General features: G+C 36.1%; 1 protein-coding gene across 1 annotated transcript; it reads right to left on the bottom strand.

The window, feature by feature from the left end:
* Positions 1-283: 283 nt before the first annotated feature.
* Positions 284-23,661, bottom strand: aldh1l1 (aldehyde dehydrogenase 1 family, member L1). The gene is made up of 23 exons (XM_067459406.1): positions 23,515-23,661; positions 19,814-19,959; positions 19,292-19,526; positions 16,402-16,567; positions 16,198-16,299; positions 14,909-14,998; positions 14,669-14,809; positions 12,917-13,042; positions 12,650-12,741; positions 12,384-12,528; positions 8,020-8,139; positions 7,792-7,919; positions 7,120-7,270; positions 5,650-5,720; positions 5,418-5,523; positions 5,239-5,326; positions 4,962-5,055; positions 4,585-4,684; positions 4,365-4,463; positions 1,590-1,755; positions 1,410-1,515; positions 1,008-1,207; positions 284-894 (listed from the first exon to the last, which is right to left on the bottom strand). The coding sequence occupies exons 2-23, from the start codon at positions 19,938-19,940 to the stop codon at positions 839-841; spliced, it is 2,709 nt and encodes a 902-aa protein (XP_067315507.1). The 5' UTR covers positions 19,941-19,959; positions 23,515-23,661; the 3' UTR covers positions 284-838.
* Positions 23,662-24,396: the final 735 nt, after the last annotated feature.

Raw genomic sequence — 24,396 nt, 5'->3', positions numbered from 1 at the left:
CCTACACTCTTAAATTCTGTTTACAACAATATATTCATTCTAGTATGAAAAATGGTAGATAGATAAATTGGCAATTCTCAAATAACTTCTAAATAAGTATCAAACTATTATAACCATAACTGTGACAATGTAATAACTTACTTTGAATAACCAGCAGTTAAGCATAATAATGAATGAGGTTTAAAGTTGGATCTTGGCTCTTTTATAGTACATATTTTTTCATATAGTCAGGTACCTTTTTTACAACAGTCACAAATGCACATGAATTAAACTTTAAACAATGTAATAAGACAATGCTGGACAGCTTTTATTCTTTTGTGGCACATGTTTGGATAATGTTTATGAAGAAGATCTGATTCCTAAAGCATAAAATACACTTCAGTTACTTCTCTAGTTCAATATAAAATCTTTATAACAATCAAACAGTATCAGTGCAGTAAATAACAGTGTTGATAGCTAGTGAAGTATTATTTCATCCCATTATTTCATGTCTCTTACCGATTACATACCATCTCTAAATAAATTACATATAGTGATAGATCATTATAATATTGATAAAAAGTCTGCACTATGGAACTTGACTTTCTCTGAACTTATGTAGATATTTACAAGTACCATGTAAAACAAGAGAATATGCAGTCTTCAGAGTCACAAAATTTACCTCATGGTTTGATTTCCTATTGGCCTTGAACTGAAATGCAGTTCATCCATTAATAGAAAAAACAATTGTAATGACAATTTACTTTAAGGATGAACTGAAATGGTCTTTAGCTGCCACTTTAGCGCACTAAAATGCAATCATCTTTTGTTGTGCACTATATGTCCAGTATTTTATCAATTAGTACTCAACGGTGACACACTTAGTCTTCAGATACTCATTCAGAGCTTCTTGACCTGTTGGGGAGAAATACACAGTTAAACATAAACAACAAATGAAAAGTATTTCGCGAAAGATGAATAAGGATTGAAATGTAGTGCAATAACTATCAAAACAAGTCAATCATTACCCAGATCTTTGCCAAAGCCGGACTGTTTGAAGCCACCAAAAGGAGCTGCCACGTCGGTCTTGTTGTAAGTGTTGATAAACACAGTTCCGGCCTGAAGTTTTTCACTCACATACAGAGCCTTGCTGATGTCACGTGTAAAAACACCTGATGCTAAACCATATTCTGTAGCATTAGCCCTCTTCAGCACGTTGTCAACATCTCTGAATTGAGGAAAAGGCAGGTTACAATGTTGCTTTTTGTCATGTTGTTACAATTTTGAAAAATTGTATGATGTATACAGTTAAATCCATTACAAATCATTCATCGGTGCTGGAAGCTGAGTTTATATAGATTGACTGCTGTGAAACAATACGTTCAATCAATAAATCATTTTAGAGGTAAAAGTAGCTAGTTTCTACCAACCCATTGTTGAATTTGGAGATGATCATGATGGGCCCAAAGGACTCCTCAACAGCAATATACATATGATCCTGCACGTCACTGAAAACAGTTGGTTCAAAGAAGAAACCTGTAAGAGATGGAAAGTGTAAACAATATTGCATTTTCCCTCCACTAAGACTAATGCTCACACACTCCATTCACCTGGACGGTTCACTTGTTTCCCTCCACACACTAATTTTGCACCTTCTTTGACGCCTCTTTCACAGTATTCCACTAGTTTGTCCAGATGGGCTTTGTGGTTCTGGGGTCCGTGGTCTGTGGAACGGTCTAGTGGATCACCGATCTTCATCTTCTTTATTTCACTAACCTACATAGATGTAGTTCTATGATTTGCGTTAAGAATTAATTACGAAATTGTGATTTCTAAAATGATCACAAACTGGTCTAAGTTAAAGGGATTTTTCACCCAAAAATGAAAATGTTATGTTTATCTGCTTACCCCCAGCGCATCCAAGATGTAGAGATGTTTGTTTCTTCAGTCGAACACAAATTAAGATTTTTTTTACACTGTGCCAGTCATATAATGCATGTCAATGGGGTGTTTTTCTATGAGAGTCACTATAAGAGTAAAAAACACATGCACATCCGAACCCATATTAAACCCTGTGGCTCGTGACAATACATTGATGTCTTAAAACAGAGAAACCGAACAGTATTTATTTATTTTTTTACCTTATAGCAGATGAATATCATCTAGTATTCCCAACACCATTACTTCCGCCGGAGGAGGTCAAAACCCGGCGCCATCTTAGATATTCAGGTGCTGGTCATATAATTAGAATATCATCGAAAAGTTGATTTATTTCACTAGTTCCATTCAAAAAGTGAAACTTGTATATTATATTCATTTCATTAAACAGACTGATATTTCAAATGTTTATTTATTTTAATTTTGATGATTATAACTGACAACAGGAAAATCACAAATTCAGTATCTCAGAACATTTGAATATTATTTAAGACCAATACAAAGAACAGATTTTTAGAAGTCTTGGACAACTGAAAAGTATGAACATGTATAGTATGCAACACTTAATTGGGGCTCCTTTTGCCTGAATTACTGCAGCAATGTGGCGTGGCATGGAGTCGATCAGTCTGTGGCACTGCTCAGGTGTTATGAAAGCCCAGGTTGCTCTGATAGTGGCCTTCAGCTCTTCTACATTGTTGGGTCTGGCATAATCGCATCTTCCTCTTTACAATAGCCCATATATTTTCTATGGGGTTAAGGTCAAGCGAGTTTGCTGGCCAATTAAGAACAGGGTCTAACAGGTTGAATAGAATTCAACATGGTCCTTAAACCAGGTACTGGTTGTTATGGCACTGTGTGTAGGTGCCAAGTCCTGTTGGAAAATGAAATCTGCATCTCCATAAAGTTGGTCAGCAGCAGGAAGCATTAAGTGCTCTAAAACTTTGTAGCATACGGCTATGGTGAACTTGGACCTCAGAAAACAGTGGACTAACACCAGCAGATGAAATGGCACCCCAAACCATCACTGACTGGAAACTACACCGGACCTCAAGCAAGGTGGATTGTGTGCCTCTCCTCTCTTCCTCCAGACTCTGGGACTCTGATTGCCAAAGGAAATGCTAAATTTACTTTCATCAGATAACATAATTTTGGACCACTCAGCAGTCCTTTTGGTCTTTAGCACAGGAGAGACACTTCTGACCCTGTCTGTTGTTCAAGAGTGGCTTGACACAAGGAATATGACAGCTGAAACCCATGTCTTGCATACGTCTGTGCATAGTGGTTCTTGTAGCACTGACTCCAGCTGCAGTCCACTCTTTGTGAATCTCCCCCACATTTTTGAATGGGTATTGTTTCACAATCCTCTCCAGGGTGCGGTTATCCCTATTGCTTGTACACTTTCTTTTTTACCACATCCCTTTCCTTCCATTCGCCTCTCTATTAATGTGCTTGGGCATAGAGCTCTGTAAACAGCCAACTAACAGCCTCTTAACAATATTCAAATTTTCTGAGATACTGAATTTGGGATTTTTTTAGTTTAGTTGTCAGTTATAATCATCAACATTAAAATAAATAAATATTTGAAATATATCAGTCTGTGTTTAATGAATGAAAATAAAATACAAGTTTAACTTTTTGAATGGAATTAGTGAAATAAATCAACTTTTTGATGATATTCTAATTATATGACCAGCACCTGTATAGATAGAATCCTCATTAGTGCCTGTGCCGATGGCGCGGATCGATCAAATGAGGCATCTATGTACACATATCTATGATCGCGCTATCATTTTGACCTTCTTCAGCAGAAGTAATGGCATTGGGAATACTGGATTAGATTCGTCTGATATGAGGTAAAAAAATACTGTTCGTTTTCTCTAGAAACCAATCGTTTCTTGTCTTAAGACATCAACGTGTCGCACGAGCCACAGGGTTTAATTTGGATTTGTACATGTTTTTTTTTACTCTCATAGTGGTTCTCATAAAAAAACACCCCAATGACATGCATTATATGACTAGCACAGTGCAACGGTTGTAGTTAAAAATCTTCATTTGTGTTCTACTGAAGAAACAAACACACCTACATATTGGATTCCCTGGGGGTAAGCAGATAAACATCACATTTTCATTTTTTGGTGAAATATCCCTTTAAATTACTTTAGGCCATCCTAATAACATTCTTCTTTCAAAATAATACAATCAGTTATATTTTAAAAAAAATGTATGATGGATGCACTTCTTTGGGCTACAAATTTTGGGCTGCCATTCGCTGCTATTATAATGTTTGGATTAGCCAGGCCATTTTTAAATAGAACTCTGATTGTATTCATCTGAAAGAAGAATGTCATATACACCTAGGATGGCTTGAGGCTGAGTAAATTATGGGATACATTTTGGGTAAGCCATCCCTTTAGAAGCTATTAAATCCATGTATGTTGATTCTTTACCACTCTCTCCACAAAAGTGTCATGGATAGATTCCTCAATGAACAATCTCCCAGCAGCAATGCAGTTCTCTCCCTTATTAAAGAACACTGAACTCATACCCTGTAGACAAGAAATGTGTGTGGGAGGAAACATAGCATGTCTGAGATTACAACCAAATATCAACACACAAAGAATGCATTTTTAATGTGATCATGCATTCATGGTACTGAGGTTAACAAACCATTCTGACAGCCTTGTCCAGATCACAGTCAGCAAAGATGATGAGAGGAGATTTCCCTCCTAGCTCAAGAGAAACCTTCTTCACATTGCTGACTGCACAGCTACAACACAGATAAGACACACTTTATTTACACCCTATTTGTAATAAACTTAAATTAACCAATGGCAAAATATTGAAAGCATTTGATTAATTTATTCAGATTATTTGTTAAAATTAAAATATGATTATAATAATTAGATTACAATATGTGCCACTATTTAAGGATTAAATTTGTGGCTCAAATATGACATCAAGATATAATCTACATATAACAAAAACTCTGAAAAGAAAAGAAGAAAACAGTCACAACCCTGAGTGACAAAGAGATGCCCATTCACCTTTTCATTATCTGTTTGCCAATCTCAGTGGAGCCGGTGAAACCCAGTTTTCGAACATCAGGGTGGTCAGATAGCCGCTGACCAACCAGAGACCCTAAAATAGACATATTCAATAAATATTAAATTCATATACAAGCAGACAGCCTTACAAATAGACAAATTTACTTAAAAAAAGACATGCAAAGCATTTACAATAGTGATACTGAATTATATAAATCTTTTAAAAAAGTATATCAGTATATGAACTTTATCCTGTATGTTTTGCGTGTGTATGCACCGGATCCTGGTAGTATGTTCACCACGCCCTTTGGAAACTTTGCCAGCGCAGTTAATTCGGCAAACTTGACAGCAGTCAAAGGTGTGACCTAGAATTCAACACAGAAACACTCACACAAACTGTGTTTGAGATAAATAAGCCTTGTGCGTGTTTGTTTTCACATTAACTGCAATTTTTACCTGTGCAGGTTTAAGCACCACAGTATTTCCAGCTGCCAGGCAGGCTGCAGTCTTCCATGCCAACATCATCAATGGATAATTCCATGGAATGACAATGCCACACACACTGAATATAAACAAGCAAGAGCTAAATATTCTGTCCAGATATGCAAAATACATAGCAATGAAGGTGACTATTCATGGTGAGGTTGGAAGAAAGCTGGAAGATTTTTATGGGGAAGGTTGATTTTACCCAATTGGCTCTTTCTTGGTGAAGGTAAGGTTGCGATTAGGCCGAGCCTGGTTGATGGGAATAGTGCAGCCCTGTGGAAAATAATTTGATATTTTTCAGACACACACAAGGATAGGTTCATAATTTTTATTTATTTAATCTAACTAGAACAGTAGTTTCCAGTCTTATACTGTAATTTCAGTAGTTTCCAATCAGCAAATGATTGGAACCTCTTAGAACAATCATTTTCTTTTTCAGTTTTGTTCTGGAATGGAATGCAGTCAAATTAGCTTCCTCATATTAAAGCGATAGTTCACCCCCAAATGAAAATACTGTCATAATTTACTCATCCTCAAGTTGTTTCAAACCTGTAGCAATTTCTTTCTTCTGCTGAACACAAAAGAAAGTATTTTGAAGAATATGGGTAACCAAGCAGTTGATGGACCCCATTAAATTCCAAACCATAGTATGAAAAAAAAAATTGGAACAACTTGAGGATGAGTCCATGATGAGTTTTAATTTTTGGGTAAACTGTCCCTTTATGGAATCCTCTGGGTTCAATAGAAAGTTAGGCTGAATTTAACAGAATTCAGTGCATAATGATCCCAAAAAGTGAGGGATTTACGATAGTTAGTATTGAAGAACTAACATGCAGAAAGTGACATGACATGAAGGCCAAGTATAGTAACCAAGAATTTTTTTCTCTGTATTTAACCCATCCAAGTTAGTGCACAAACATCAGAATCAGTAAGTAGTGAACACAGTGGACAGTCTATGGGACAAACACACCCGGAGCAGTAGGCAGACTTTTTTTTTTTTTTTTTTTTTTTGCTGAGGTGCCCAGGGAGCAATTGGGGGTTAGATGCTTTGCTCAAGAGCATCCCAGTCATTTTGTGGCGATATTGAGATACTAACCCATAACCTTCGGGTTACCAGACTCTAACCATGGAGTTAATATGATACTTGAACACTTGATCAGAATGTTAGATCTCTTTTAAAATATTATTTGAGCTGTAAAGTTCTTATTATTATTTGTACAGCCATTTTAGGGGTCTTATTGTGTTGGTACGGCAACAAAATTGTAAAATTAGACTTTACCCAAAAAAGGTTAGTAAGCACCTTTTTCACACAATTAATTTTATCATGCATATATTTTACATTTTGTTAATATATCTTTAAAACCCATGAGTATTTTAATATACCGTAGGCTCCATGCACTTTCATTGTAAGTTCCTCACCGTAAACCATATTTTTGCTGTTTTTAAAGAAAACAAGGGACAACTTAATTTTCTATTGTAGTAATCAATACTGAACCTGGAATGTTCTTTTAAAGCTTTAAGGTCCCTCTTATTCTCATTTAACTAAAGCTTGAAAAACAGTATAGGCTACTTATAACAGAATAACCTAAATATGACAACTGTGGCATGAATCACAACTGATGGCTGATAAATCAATATTTTAAATAAATAATATAAACAGACACAAGCAAACCTGAATCTTGTCACACCAGCCAGCAAAGTATCTGAATGTCTGGATAGACATGCCAATGTGTGTTTTGAGGGCAAGAGTATAGACTGCTCCTGAGTCTATGGACTCAATAGTGGCCAGCTCTTCTTGATGCTGCTCCATTAGATCAGCCAGTCTGGAGAGTGCACACACACAGTTATTTTCATTCCATAACACGGTTTAGACTGATCTGTTGAAGAAACTTTAATAATATATGCATTACTGCAGTGCAACAAATAATCATCATCCATCACACATAGTTGTATATTTCCTTTCTGTTGTCATGTGAATGGTTTAATCTATCAAAAAGCTTTTTATATATTGATAACTTTTTGCCAGCGTGGACTGAGCAAATGTGATCTGAGTCAAATTTGATTTGCAGACGTTTGTTTTGCAAAACATTAACAGTTCAAATGCTTTTAGCATAAACACGTGCAAATTAAATTAAGTGCAACAGAATTCATTGGATTGGACAAAAAACTAGATGTGCTAAGCTTAAAAGCTTACCATGCGTTTACCATTCCTGTCAAAAATGACAAACAGTATTTGGAATGATGTCATTTATTACATAAATTCTGGAAAATAATTAACATTTTTGGGTAACAGGTCTATGTATAACCTGCAGTGTTAAATTAGAAAATGCAATTAATCCAGTACTTGTAGAGCAGTTTGCCTCTGTCTCTGGGGTTCATCTTGCCCCACTCTCCCTCCTCGAATGCTTCTTTAGCTGCAGCCACTGCCTTTTCCACATCAGAGATCTGAGCTAAGGACACATCGCAGATTGCCTACACAAAATCACAAGCTAAAATTGAGCATGTGAAAATTGACCAAAAAAAAGATAATGCAGATAGATTAAGAGTGGAAAAGTTTGTGTCCATTGTGTACCTGTCCATCGGTGGGGTTAATGGTCTTATAAGTCTTTCCCCCTTCAGCATCTACAAACTCCCCATTTATGAAAAGCTGGTGGGGGATTTGGATTGTCATATTGTTCAGTTTCTTTTCTACCTACAACAGACATGCAAATACTTAAATACAAAGTACAAAATTAGAAAAACACATTTAACAAAAATAAAAATAAAAAAACCTGTATAAACAACTGTTTTCATAAACATTCAGTCAGATGCCAGGAATGCGTTTCAAAACTTTGGCATGTCTATCATTTTGTTTTAATTTCAGACCTACGGTATCTCGGATTAAAAATGTGTAAGGCATTATGAAACAAAATATAACAATGGAGACTCCAGATTTCTAAGCAGCTTATTTCTTAAAGCAAGAATCGAAAAAAATGTAAAGGGTTAGTTCACCCAAAAATGAAATTGATGTCATTAATGACACCCTAATGTTGCTCCACATCCGTAAGACCTCCGTTCATCTTCGGAACACAGTTTAAGATATTTTATATTTTAGTCCCAAAGCATATGCTGTCTATGCCCACTTTACTGTCCATGTCTAGAAAGCTAATACAAACATCTTCAAAGTAGTCCATATGTGACATCAGTTGGTTGATTAGAATCTCTTGAAGCATCGAAAATACTTTTTGGTCCAAAAATATCAAAAAAATATTGGACTGCCAAACTGCTGAAATCACATGACATTGGCGATCCGAATCATTGAGCGATACATTGATTCATGGTCGTGATTCATCGTCTTTATTTGAGGGTTGAAAACAAATGCGGAAGAGAAGACAATGCTGAATAAAGTCGTAGTTTTTGGATATTTTTGGACCAAAATGTATTTTCGATGCTTCAAGAGATTCTAATCAACCAACTGATGTCACATATGGACTACTTTGATGATGATGTTTTTATTCCCTTTCTGGACATGGACAGTAAAGTGTGCATAGACTGCATATGCTCTGCGACTAAAATATAAAATATCTTAAACTGTGTTCTGAAGATGAACGGAGGTCTTACGGGTGTGAAACGACATTATGGTGAGTCATTAATGACATCAATTTCATTTTTGGGTGAACTAACCCTTAAATGTTTTTTCTTGATTGTTTCCCAAGTGTTCCTCATTTCTTGTGGATCCTCATAATCAGATTTATGGCTCTTTGAGTTCCCCATTTCGTTAAATGGATATACATGATCAGGCGTAACATAACCTTCCTAATTTTGTGTTGGTCCCCCTTTTGCTGCCTAAACAGCCCTGACCCATTAAGGCATGGACTCCACTAGACCCCTGAAGGTGTAGATCCTTTAAGTCCTGTAATTTGCAATGTGGGGTCTCAATAAAAAAGACTTGTTTGTTCAGCACATCCCACAGATGCTCGATTGGATTCAGATCTGGGGAATTTAGAGGCCAAGTCAACATCTCAAACATGTTGTTGTGCTCCTAAAACCATTCCTGAACCATTTTTGCTTTGTGGCTGTCTGCCGGTCACCTGCCATCAAGGCAGATGCAGATCAGGAAAACAAACTTAAAGGAACCAGACATCAAACTGTCGGGTTGCCTGGTGCAGGGAAACGCCGAACTGGCCTCAATCTTAGAATGACTTTATATTTGGACTTGGAACATGCCATTTAACATGTAATAAAAATAATGCAATTAATTAAGTACTTTCCAAGGCTATATGTTTTTTCTTTCCCACGTGGTAAAATACGAACATGTAGGATAAAGAGTACTATAGTCTGTCTGGTTAGCTGATTTTCATAACAGTAAAACTGTGAATAGCTTATTAAATTGGTTATAGTTCTTTTGATCACTCCACCTCAAACTTAGATAAATGGTTGCAGTTCTAGAGCTACTACATGCAACCGTGTGGCACAGAAAATTTATCAGTATAATCTCAAGTTAAGGTTAAAACAATGCTACCATGCAAATATAATTCATCATATACTTTATAATGCATTATATATTATATTGAATATATTCTATTCTTACTAAATAATTGCATATAGCATAAGGAACTGTAAAATAGCTACAGCATTGATGGACATGTTATATAAGTAATCATCTGTAAAATGCTGATACTGATAAAGAGCTGATACTCATTGTATTTTTGTTTATGAATTATACATACATGCATACATACATACATACGTATACATACATTTAAAGGATTATTAGGAACACCATACTAATACTGTGTTTGACCCCCTTTCGCCCTTCAGAACTGCCATAATTCTACGTGGCATTGATTCAACAAGGTGCTGAAAGCATTCTTTAGAAATGTTGGCCCATATTGATAGGATAGCATCTTGCAGTTAATAGAGATTTGTGGGATGCACATCCAGGGCACGAAGCTCCCGTTCCACCTCATCCCAAAGATGCTCTATTGGGTTGAGATCTGGTGACTGTGGGGGCCATTTTGGTACAGTGAACACATTGTCATGTTTAAGAAACCAATTTGAAATTATTTGAGCTTTGTGACATGGTGCATTATCCTGCTGGAAGTAGCCATCAGAGGATGGGTACATGGTGGTCATAAAGGGATGGACATGGTCAGAAACAATGCTTAGGTAGGCCGTGGCATTTAAACGATGCACTATTGGCACGAAGGGGCCTAAAGTGTGCCATTACACCACCACCAGCAGCCTGCACAGTGGTAACAAGGCATGATGGATCCATGCTTTAATTCTGTTTACGCCAAATTCTGACTCTACCCGGTGGGTACCACTCATCTCCACTACAAATAAGAAAAAGAGGCTACAATTTGCACAAGCTCACCAAAATTGGACAGTTGAAGACTGGAAAAATGTTGCCTGGTCTGATGAGTCTCGATTTCTGTTTTATTCTTCTGCTGTTGTAGCCCATCCGCCTCAAGGTTGTGCGCGTTGTGGCTAACAAATGATTTGCTGCATACCTCGGTTGTAACGAGTGGTTATTTCAGTCAAAGTTGCTCTTCTATCAGCTTGAATCAGTCGGCCAATTCTCCTCTGACCTCTAGCATCAACAAGGCATTTTCGCCCCCACAGGACTGCCGCATACTGTATGTTTTTCCCTTTTCACACCATTCTTTGTAAACCCTAGAAATGGTTGTGCGTGAAAATCCCAGTAACTGAACAGATCTCAGACCGGCCCGTCTGGCACCAACAACCATGCCACGCTTAAAATTGCTTAAAATCACCTTTCTTTCCCATTCTGACATTCAGTTTGGAGTTCAGAAGATTGTCTTGACCAGGACCACGCCCCTAAATGCATTGAAGCAACTGCCATGTGATTGGTTGATTAGATAATTGCATTAATGAGAAATTGAACAGGTGTTCCTAATAATCCTTTACACACACACACAAGTTGACACATTACTATTTGTAATGTTTTTGAAAGAGGTTTCTTCTGCTCATCAAGCCTGCATTTATTTGATCAAAAATACAGAAAAAAATGTAATATTGTGATATATTACAATTTAAAATAATTTATTTCTGTGATGCAAAGCTGAATTCTCAGTATCATTCCTTCAGTCACATTATCCTTCAGAAATCATTCTAATATGATGATTCATTTTCAAAGTTGGAAACAGTTCTGCTGCTTAATATTTTTTCAAAGTATTTTTACTTTGATGAATAAAAAGTAAAAAAAAAAAAAATAATAAAAAAGAAACAAAAGGAAAAAAAGAACCAAATGTTTTAAAAATAGAAATCTTTTGTAACAACAATATACACTACTGGTCAGTAATTTGGGGTCATTTTTTTTCTTTAAAAATAAATAAAATTAAATCAATAATTTTATTCAGCAAGGATGTGTTAAAATTATATTTTATGAAATTGAGAGTTATATATTATTTGAAAATATGTTTTTTATTTTGAATAAATGCAGTTCTTTTGAACCTTTTATTAATCAAATATATTAGGCAGCAGAACGGTTTCCAACACTCATAATAAATCTGAATATTAGAATGATTTCTGAAGGATCATGTGATGCTTGGACACTGGATGTCTGTGTGACACTGAAGACTGGAGTAACGATCCTGAAAATTTAGGCTTGCATCACAAAAATAAATGATCATTTAAAATATAATACATTAAAAACCAAATATTAATATTAAAAATATTATAATAAATAAATATTAAATTGTAATAATATATCACAATATTTAAAATAAAAATCTGTATTTTTGATCAAATAAATGCAGGCTTGATGAGCAAAAGAAAATTCTTTCAAAAACATTACAAATAGTAATGTGGCCAAAATTTTGGCATGCATTTTTTAATATTGTACATATGAGATGTACTTTTCAAGCAAGTGCAAAAATATAATACATAAACATAATAATAACCTAATATCCATTTATCAGGAGCAATACTTACATAGTCTACGTTGAACTCATCCTCATCCTCTCCTCGCAGCTTCCTCACACACATTTGAATGAACTCTTGAAAGCTTGTTGCCATGTAAACGTCCTCATTCTGCAACTGCAACTGTACCGCCCTCAACTTCACCTCTTCCACCAGCCTAAAATATGAAAATAAGGAAATTAATCTTTGAATAATATAAAGGGAAAAGTGAGGAAAATAATGTATTACACGTACAGTATATCATACGAATTTGAAAAATTATAGATGCACACAATTACCTGACTACATCCATCGAAGCAGCACCAGACTTAAAGAAGTCAGTAGTGTCTTCAATCTTCTCTACATTAGTCAAAATACTCTTCCACACTACCTGGACAAAAAATTCAATAACTACAACATTAGTCTTCTAACTACAACACGTTATCTCTTAGAAAGACAAAACGGAAAAAAAAAGCTTTTAATATGGGTGCTAGGTTTGTAACAAAGACACACAAACAAAGAATATTAAGGTGTCTATTGATGAAATTATTCAGATATTTCTTTACCCTCATCTGCTCAGCAAATTGTTTTTCATCCTCAGAAAGCTCCACAGTGGAACTGACACCAGCTTTAAAATACTGGGATGCAGCAATCATCTTCCCATCCTCAAACTGGAGGTTCTTCACAAGCAACTACATACAAATACATACACACTTTATGTATAAACATACATGCATCTACAACCTCATGAAAAACATTAAATTAAGTGTGAATGATGAAAGTCAATAAGGTTCAGTGTTGTTTTGGACCTCACTGACTTTCATGGTATTGTTGTCAAAAAGTTGAAACATTCTTCAAAATATATTTGTGCTCCCCCAGAAGAAAGAAAGTCATAAAGGTTTGGAACAACCTAAAGGTGAGCAAATCGTGAAATTTTTTTCAAAGTACATTTATATTTTTGCCCATTACCATGTGGGCTAGAATTTTGCTGAATCATTAAGTTAAGACAAAAAGAAATGTATAGCTAAGATTTCATTCTTATCTAGAAAATATATTTAATCTACATATTTTTTTATTTTCCACAAAAAATAACTTTTTTTAAGTATTCCTAGGTTGCTTGAACAGTTCATACAGCATATGGTACAGATCTTCTCATGACCCTCATGACACAGACTTGGTACATCATTTTTAACAAGTGATCCAATTCATTTTTCAGCTGTTGAGACGATTTTTTTATGGTTACGATATTTTATTCTGTCTAGCATGCTTACATGAAAGTGCTTCTGATGCTAGGGGCTACATCTTAAGCAAAACCTAATTTTGCAACTGGGATAAAAGAAGCTGACATCTGACAAAGAAGCAATTGTATCTACAGCATTAACATGATTTATTATTTTAAATTTGTATATTTTAATCATGGTCTCTTCTTCACATGTGATGACTGCAGCTTGCACTTAAAGTTAAGTGTTCAAATGTCACCAAAATATTTTGGTTACCAAAAATCTTCAAAATGTCTTTTTTTCTGCACAGTAGAACAATGAAATGCATACAGGTTTGGAACAACATGAGTAAATGACGACAATTATTATTTTTGCCATATGTACGTTTACGTTTTTTTCCATTCCTTTCACAAAAGCATTATTTACAAGCAGTTATAGGCAAATCTTAGCTTGACGTGGTCATACTCAATTCTAGTCAGAATATGAGTCTTGATACTGCTGCACTGGGCTGTGATTATGAGGCGTGTTTCAACCGAACCCGGAAAGACATCTCCTACAACCAATCAGAGCAACGAAGCAACGCATAACTTTAGTTGTCAAATGTCAACAGAACTCAACTGCACTGTGTTGCCAAGTCCGCAACTTTTTTCCGCGGGTTGTTTTCCATGGCCGCAGGTTGAAGTGACTATTATGTGATATATAGGCCCATGAATGCGAATTTTAGCAGGCAACCTTGCCAAAATAACACACATTTTAACACCCCCCAAACGCCATTTTTTTCCGGAGAACCCCCCTGAATGCATATACAAACAAGCTCTCCATTTAGGATTTGAACAAATATAACCCAAGCCCCTTTGATGACGTGCATGATTACGTTACAGTTTATCATCTGTCTGTCATCATCTAAAGCCCGCTCTGTTGATTTTTTTGTTTCATAACAATTTTTGGCATAATCACTCCTCTATGGATCAAGTCCAGACCGAACTGCCCAAGCTCAAATGTTGTGTGGGGGGGGGGCTGAGTTTGGCTGGCATCCAGGCTAGACAAATCTAGCAAATTTAGTACATTTTATAGCATAAACTTTCTGAAAGCCCTTACCGTCTTGCCATCATTCCCAAAAAGAACAAGGCCACTTTTGGTAACCAGACCGGGTCGACTTGCTCCAGGGATTTCCAGAGGTTGACCATTGCTGGAAGAATGATCATTTTCCAACAGTGTTGATCCATAAAATGACACATTCTACCAGGAGAATGAAAATAACATTGTTGCATTTGACTAAGAGCGTCTATATGTTTGGTGTGCTGTTGTGTGTGTTAAACAGTTAATAAAAACACTCACTTTGCCGTCAATCTCTGCCCAGGCTCCAGGTACTCTGTCATTCCCTCTGATCCAGTTATGAATGGCTTCTGCTGGCTGGCTCCAGTCAATCTATGCAACCAACCAAATATGTTAATTGTTTAAATGTGTAAAAAATTATTAAACAAACTATACATACACAATATTGCCAAACGTTTTGGGATGCCTTAACATGCACATGAACATCCCATTCTTAATCCGTAGGGTTTAATATGGAGTTGGCCCACCCATTGCAGTTATAACAGCTTCAACTCTTCTGGGAAGGCTTTTCACAAGGTTTAGAAGTGTGTTGATGGGGATTTTTGATCATTCTTCTAGAAGTGCATTAGTGAGGTCAGGCACTGATGTTGGACGAGAAGGCCTGGCATGCAGTCTCTGCTCTAATTGAACCCAAAGGTGTTCTATTAGGTTGTGCAGGCCAGTCAAGTTCTTCCACACCAAACTCACTCATCCATGTCTTTATGAACCTTGATTTGTGCCCTGATGAGCAGTCATGGTGGAACAGGAAGGGGCCATCCTAAAACTGTTCCCACAAAATTGGGAGAATTAAATTGTCCAAAATGTCTTAGTATGCTGAAGAATTAACAGTTTCTTTCACTGGAACTAAGTGCCCAAGCCCAACCCCTAAAATACAACCCCACATCATAATTCCCACCAAACTTTACACTTTGCACAAGGCAGTCAGGCAAATACTGTTCTCCTGGCAACGGCCAAACCCAAACGCGGTCATCGGATTGCCAGACAGAGAAGCATGCTATAGAGTCCAGAGGCGGTGTGCTTTACACCACTGCATCCAATGCTTTGCATTGCACTTGGTGATGTAAGGCTTGGGTGCAGCTGCTCGGCCATGGACACCCATTCCATGAAGCTCTCTGAACGCTGTTCTTGAGCTAATATTAAGGCCACACAAAGTGTAGCTATTGACTCTGTAGAAAGTTTGGTGACTTCTTTGCATTATGCTTCCACTTTGTTATAATACCACTAACGGTTAACCATGGAATATTTAGTAGTGAGAAAATTCCACGAATGGACTTATTGCAAAGGTGGCAACCACGGTGTCACGCTTTAATTCATTGAGCTTCTGAGAGCAACCCATTGTTTCAAAAATGTTTGTAGAAGCAGTCTACATGCCTTAGTACTTTATTTTCTTACATCTGTGGCCATGGAAGTGATTGGAACACCTGAATTCAATGGATTTGGAGGGTTGTCCCAATACTTTTGGCAATAAAGTGTATATATTGGCCGTTGTGCAGTGCTGGAAGAAACTCTACCTTTGAATTTTCTTTTTTCTGAATACACTCATATGTGGCTCCTTCCTCTGGTTGCTTGATTCTCGGAGCTGTACCAGCTGCAATTAACCTGACTGCCTCCACCTATGGTAACACACACACACACCTATAAAACAACTACATCAGACTAACTATGTAGAACAGAATAAAAGTTTAAAAAATAAAAGTTTGTGCAATAATCCGCACCATGCCTTTGACTCCCTCTGGGAATAGGAAACGTTTGTAGATGCTGTTTACGTTGTCGTTCGGCTCAACATCACATTCTCTTTGCAAAAGTATTGGTCCTGTGTCCAATCCATCGTCTGCCCAGAACACAGTAAACCCCCCCTTCTTATCACCATGAATCAGAGTCCTTAGAGAAATAGATACAAAATAATAAAACGGCAATTGTTAAAAAAAAAAATAATAATAATAATAATAATAATTTTACATACCGTAAATTCACTAGTGAAAAAAATCTTTTACCAACATGTATTTGAAATACATGCTAAATAATATTCTATGCTAAGTCTAGTACAAATACATTTACATATTTATGCGCTTAATAAAATGTACATACTTAAAGTCTGCTAAATTGGAACAACTAATTTTGTATTTAATGCAATTTAGTTATAGTAGTTTCAAGTAGTTCAATTTAGTTTAGTAGTGCTGAGGTCCAGATTTAAGTATACACTGATCAGATAACATTATGACCACCTTCCTTATTTTGTGTTGGTTCCCCTTTTGCTGCCAAAACAGCCCTGACCCATCAAGGCATGGACTCCAATAGACCCTGATGATGTGCTGTGGTATCTGGCACCAAGATGTTAGCTGCAGATCCTTTAAGTTCTGTAATTTGCGAGGTGGGGGCTCCATGGATCGGACTTGTTTGTTCAGCACATCCCACAGATCCTCGATTGGATTGAGGTCTGTGGAATTTGGAGGCTAAGTCAACACTTCAAACTCGTTGTTGTGCTCCTCAAACCATTCCGGTACCATTTTTGCTTTGTGGCAGGGCGCATTATCCTGCTGAAAGAGGCTACACCTACCAGGGAATACCATTTCCGTGAAAGGGTGTACATGCAACAATGCTTAGGTAAGTGAAACATGTCAAAATAAGGACCCAAGATTTCTCAGCAGGACATTGCCCAAACCAATGGTCCAATTCTGATGCTCACATGCCCACTGTTGGCGTTTTCGTCAGTGGTCACATGTCAGCATAGGCATCCTGAGTGGTCTGCGGCTATGCAGCCCCATATAAAACAAACTGCAATGCACTGTGTTTTCTGACACCTTTTTTATCAGAAACAGCATAAACTTCTTTAGCAATCTGAGCTACAGTAGCTTGTCTCTTTAATCGGACCACATGGACCAGCCTTTGCTCCCCACGTGCATCAATGAGCCTTGGCCACTCATGACCCTGTCACCGGTTCATCCCTGTTCCTTCCTTGGACCACTGTTGATAGATACTGACCACTGCAGACCGGGAGAGATAATCAGTGTTATTTTCTTCACCTGTCAGTGGTCATAATGTTATGCCTGATCAGTGTATTTGATTAAGCTAAAACTGAACTATTGAAAGTATATCTTAAGGTACACTCTTAAGGTACACTTTAAATGTCTTGCATTTAAAGACTGATATTATACAGTGATCATACTATCCTTACTAATAGTGATATTAAAACACATTTTAGGATTAATATTAAGAAATGTGCATTGCAGTAAAGAACTCTAAGTTAAGTTTAATTATAATATTTATGTCCGTAAGTCTCAAGCGATATGCCAGTAAATATGTTTAGGGACTTGTAGTATACTTAGTATGAAAATAATTTATTTTAAATACATTTTGGTATAGGTTTTTCAATAGGGTTACACATCTAAAAACAAAACTTCTAGGCAAGTTCCAAAAGGACAAAAGTAAAATATAAGTACAAGTACACATAAAAATATCATACAGTATTACATATGACTAATCTGCTAAATACTACATCTTGTGAAGCTAAAGCCAAATTAAGAGATCCCATGTACAGTACTGTGAAATTACAGTACTTGTGAAAACTGTGATTTTCACACCCCCCCCCCCATTTTTTTTAAAACCTGTTATTGATATATTTTGAAATAGTGTGTCAGTAGGTAATATCAGTTTACATTTTCAAACATTTTTTTTTTTTTTACCATTAATTTCAATCATCCATTCCAGTAAGATTTTTGTATGCAGAAGGAGTCTGACAACAGCTTTTTGACCCACACGGAGATCTAATCTCACCATAATAGAGTCCCTCTGCGATTACATGAAGAAACTGAAAAAAAATCCACAAGAACTGCAACAACATCTCCAAGACGCTTGGAAGAAACCCTCCTGCAAAGCTCCCAGAAAAACTATGAGCAAGTGTACCAGGACAAAAGCGGTTTAAAATGCAAATGGTGCTCACACAAATACTGATTTCATTTAGTTATAAGAAGTTAATTGATAAACAAAATCTATTTATGACATTGTAGGAAGGTTTCTTCAAGCGTCTTGGAGATGTCTCAGTTCTTGTGTATTTTGTCTTAGTGTTCCTCAAATAAAGATTCAAATGGTCATGATTCAAGATTCGGATCGCATCTCAAACTTGCAAACTGCTGAAATCACGTGACATTGACGATATGAATCACAAATCAATCTGCTGATTTACGACCATTTGAATCTTTATTTTGAGGAACACGGAAGAGAAGACAATGCTGAATAAATTCGTATTTTTTGTTATTTTTGGACCAAAATGTATTGTTGACGCTTCAAAAGAGTCTAACTAACCAACTGATGTCACATGGACAACTTTGATGATGTTTTCATTACCTTCTGGACGTGGACAGCAAGTGTGCATACACTTACATTCAAAGGACAGAAAGGCCTCAGACTAAATCTAAAATATCTTAAACTGTGTTCTGAGGATGAACGGAGGTCTTACGGGTGTGGAACGACATTAGGGTGAGTCATTAATAAAATAAATTTCATTTTTGGGTGAACTAACCCTTTAATATCATACTTCTAATTAGAGTTACCCACACATTCACACACAATCTCTAATAAAAACAAAGAGAACACACACATACTGACCAGTTAATGGCAGAGGCACCTCTGTGTCTGGGCAGCAAGGAGGGATGATAAATAATGGAGCCGTGTTTCGGGTGATCTATCACTTCCATAGGGATGAACTGAGAGCAGAAAGGTAGAACATTCAGTTCAGCACCAACTGCCTTATACTGATCCACCACTTCGGTGATAGCCTTTCCCTTAAGCCTCCAGCGGGGAAACTTGAACACTGGTATGCCATCCTTCTCTGCCTCGGTTGCTATGGAAAGAATTTGAAGATTTAGTTTAACTCCGTTTTATTTGTGTAACCAGGGAGTTTCCTCAAACCATCAAATTCATATGCTGACATGACATTTAACAACCTGCTGAAATAACCATGGTTTGTCATAAAAAGGTCCAATTATTTTATATTTTAAGAGACTTATTGACCAATCCTTGGAATCCATTTGCCATGAACAAATCATGTGAAAAGCACACCAAATTTTCATACCGAACATTTGTGTTGGTGTGAACAGTCCAAGTCACATGAAATTACAAGAGACTTACCAAGTGGATCTACTTTTCCATCTTTATCAGGAATGGTGAACACACCAACAATTGTGTGGCCGCCCTTCTTCAGTTCTTTATAAACTTCCTGTCCAAAGAGACTCTGGCCAATCACGGCAATCTTCATCGTAGATATTCACTGATGTCTATAGTAAAAGGAACACACATTATATTATTTACTACAAAAACTATTATAAACTACCATCATTGCTACACATGGTAGCATATTAAAATAGATTATGAAATAGTTTGAAGACCTTCCACAAGCAGTTTATTTAATCAAACAAATGCACTTCCTATAACAATTTATTATTAGTGAAAGAAAAAAAAAACATCCTTCTGCATTCCACTTCTCCAGCTTGCTTACTTCTCGGTCTTAAAATTAAAACATGGAATTTAGTATTGCAAATATTGTTGGTTCTTATGATGAATTGCTTGTCAAGTCACTTTGGAATGACTAAATGTAAATGTTTGAATGCTTCACAAGCCTATACTTGTTATACAAGACCATGTTCAAGGGAAAGTCAGGTAGCCTGAACTACCACTAACTTTGGTCAAACGTTGCTTAGTGAATCAGTGTGTGTGTTGGTAATAATGAGCAAAGTGTGAATAAGGAATTCACTTAGTAAACCCTAGATTGTGCTTTGGAGAATGGCATGTACCAAGCTAGTTGACAGATCTGTCACCAGCTCTTTTGGCACAGTGCTTACGTTCTTACACAACAACGATCTTACATTGATTACGTACATCTGTTTTCATGCCTTGCAAATGTAAATATTTAGTTTTACACTATATACCATAATTTTCCAGCAAAGATGTTTAGGGTGTTGCTATTAGCTTTCCCAAAAATACATAATATAATTAATAATGTATTCTTCTGAACGCTAGTATTAGCTATATAATAAATAGCACTAAAACGTCCAGCTTACACCACATAGAAATGTGAAATTTTACTTTACGGTCATTACTCTATTCTACTAAAAAGGGAATAAAACTGATGGCAGGTCGTAGAATTATTGAAAAATAATGCAAACCCATTATTACTCTTATTTTTCTTCTTATTTTTACGCTCTGCAGTAAATTATTCCCCTTGAACAATGTTTACCACACCTCAAGACATTTTTCAGGTTATCGTATGAGCAGAACTACAATCTTATAGATCCCACTACAAGCCTTGTTATGCAATTTCAGACCCAGCGTTTGTTTCCAAAGTCACACACACCACAAACAACACAGCAAGGAAAATATGTAATTGATTATGTGAGTTTTTCTGCCTTCAGAGGCCTATTATAGGGCAAACAAATAGCATTTGTTTGTGAATGACAACCAGCTGACCGAAACAGTAACTGGATAAAGGGGTCATTCAGTTCAGCATGTTAATCAATCTTGTTCATCAAGAAGCAATAGGAGAGCAGAACAATTATCAAAATGTATTAATTTGTAAAAACACTAATGGCCATACATTAGGATGGATTTAAGGACATTATTGAAACCCCCTGATACATTTCACCAAGACTACTATTTTTTATGTAACTTCTATTCGTTATAATATAATGTTTTCTATAAATTTGATCTACTATCATTGACATACTTAAACAGTATTTTGCTTGTGACAATAACAACTCTGTATTTTTAAACAAATATGTTGAGTGAATGATTTATTCAATGACAACACAAGACAATGGTCACCACTTACAGGTGCAATTAAGTAATCTTGAAAAAAAAGGTGAGTGGACATTTGAGAACTAAACTGAGATTCAATCCCCATTTAATTAAAAGATGTACTAGCCCCTTCTTGACTCACTTGCCTTGTCTTTTCACTACCACACACAACTCTAATTTATGAGAGAAATGTTATATTGAGATTTAACTACATAATACTTGTAGCTACCTTAATATGAATGTTTGTTTCACAGTTATACTTCATGTTATTGATACTATTTCTATTTGTACACATTTTCCCAACAGTTCAAGCACACCCATTTGCCTACTTTGGTTATTTAAACCCACTGCGTGGATTCCTGTCATAAACAATTGGGTCATCCCACACAAATGGGTCCACACTAGTGAGGCCTTTTAATATGTGCTCTACAGAGATCATGTATTTTGTAGGCCAAACCCAGAAAAGAGTTCACATTTTAAGCACTTCCATTTCCATTGTCCTGATGTCATTTTTTTTTTCTTTTTTCTAAGATATAAGAGAAGAGAAGCTTGAGTTTTCAATTGTTAGAGGTCAACCTTAGACCAGAACTTAACTATGGGGTGATTACATGATAAAGTTTTAAATATGGATTTTTCTAATAAAAACCCATCACTTCGCTTCAGAAGACATTTATTAACCCGGTGGAGCCGTATGGATTTCTTTTATGATGGATGCACTTTTTAGAGATTCAAAACGTTTTCTAAAGCTTTCACTTGTCTTGAAAGGGGCAGTTGCTAAAAATTGGCTAAATGAGATTTTCAGGGATATTAAAATCACAGGAAACTTAGTGATGCTGATGTTGAAGTCATGCAACTGCAGTGTGGCACATTTGTGAAGATTATGATGACGAACAAAATATGTAAGAACTTTTGTTGGTCACAGAGCATATTTTCTGCAAAAATCCCAAAGCCAATGTAATAATACTATTGGATTTTGTCAAAGGTACTAGGGTAATGTAAACTTCGGGGTTGGCCCATATGCCGACTTCCATGTTAAATATGTAAATACGAATAAAATTGCTATTTAAATATATATTACTTATAATTACAAATAAATAAAGATATAGTGTCAGATTAAATATTTCTCATTCTTTACCTGTTCAGCATAGGCTAGCTTAGTTTATTAAATCTATCATGTTTGATATATTTGGTCATTTGTTAAATACATGCAAGTAATAAAATACAGAGCAACTTAAATATTAAATACTTGTATTATAATTGTACTTATTTAATAAAATCATTCATTATCACATGACGACTCGAATGAAGTTCAAGTTAGCAAGGGCATCACCTTTCGAAGGCATTCCTAGACATTAGCTACTCGATCATCTAACTGGAGTTGGAATGTCGGACACGTCAGAGAGATCGGTTCTCTGATAGTATGCCTGATATCTTGACCCGAGAGTCCAACTCCTCGAAACGAATCAGTTCGAATTGGAGAACCGGTTCAACTGGTGCATTGAAAATAACTGTAACATTCCAAGCAGGACAAGTATTTAAAAATAAGAGACTCAATATGAAAATAACTAAATACCAAAGCGTAGGGAATAAGGGAACAATTAGAGATAGCTGTTCAACCCAAGTGAAGAAGACCAGGTTCAAACAAAGTTTGATCGTTGGGGAAAGATACGCCCACAACAATCGAAACATTTAACCTGACTTTTACTGCAGATAACGTGAAGCCACTTCATTCAGTTTCATGCATCAGCTAGCATGCCACAATTAAAGTGACCATTTTAATGAAATAAACAAGAATCAAATTTAGTGCCAACACATTAGTCAAATCATAAATTGTGACGTAAACTTTAAGTGATCGTGCATTCTCTTGCCTTATTTACGGAGCTTGCATGCACTGCACATTGGTTTATTTAATACGCTGTTATTATTAGGTTTCGCTAACACAAGACGACTACACGACACGAAACGAGTGTGACTTTTGGCAAGGGAATTTGTTATTGCAAAAACTAGTCTACATGTACTAAATATTAACTGTATCATACCTTTGCACGTCCAGATCAGAGCTGTTCCTCTGCAAAAAAGAAGGTTTGAGGAGACACTCTTGCTATTTATTTCAGCACAACTGTATTGCAGGCCAGCGATCAGACTACCAATAGCGTTATTGCAACCGCGAGGGGGCGGAACCGAAAGTTTCACTTCCAGAGTTTTAGAAAGATATGTTGAAATCATAGTTCAAAAACATGACAAATCAATAGGGATGCTAGCTTTTGAACTTTTTTTGTTGTTGCAAGTCTTCAAAAGAATAAGCCCAGCTTATAGTAGCTATATTATGTAGCCAGTGCTAAGAATTAAAGAGGCTATAATTAAGCTTTGTATAAAGTTTATTGACCTGACTATATCTGTCTGGGCAGGGATTTAGACATGGCAATTTAACAAGCCTTGGCTGAGGGAATTCTGGATTCTACTATTATTTTAGTCAAATATTGCATAATATGTGATAACATGCAGTCCACTGAAGTTCAAAATCCTCAAATGAAGTGCAAAAACCTTCAACATGTCTCCAATAGGCTATTGCCAATATATAATAGATAACTTTCTTTAAAAAAAAAAACAATAAAATAAAAAAACTAACAAGAGCTTGTCTAAAAAAAAAAATATGTACAATTATAAATAGACCTAAGAGCATAATACCATATACAGTCAAAACAAAATGTATTCAGACACCTTCAACATTTTCACACATCATCACAGTTTATTAGTTATAGTTTAGAAAATGGTAATAAAATATGGCAAGAACTCTGTGTTAGTTAAACTGTCAGAACAAATTCAGCTTGATGAAATTCAGCCATGTCAGATAGCTTTGATAGAAAGGTATGTAATTGATTACAATCAACCCATCAGCTGTCAGCTGTTAAATTTAAGTA

The sequence above is a fragment of the Pseudorasbora parva genome, chromosome 12 (genome assembly GCF_024679245.1).
Source record: "Pseudorasbora parva isolate DD20220531a chromosome 12, ASM2467924v1, whole genome shotgun sequence".
Lineage (NCBI taxonomy): Eukaryota > Metazoa > Chordata > Actinopteri > Cypriniformes > Gobionidae > Pseudorasbora > Pseudorasbora parva.
The sequence above is the reverse complement of the archived record's forward strand: the minus strand, read 5'-3'. Positions and strand labels throughout refer to the sequence as shown.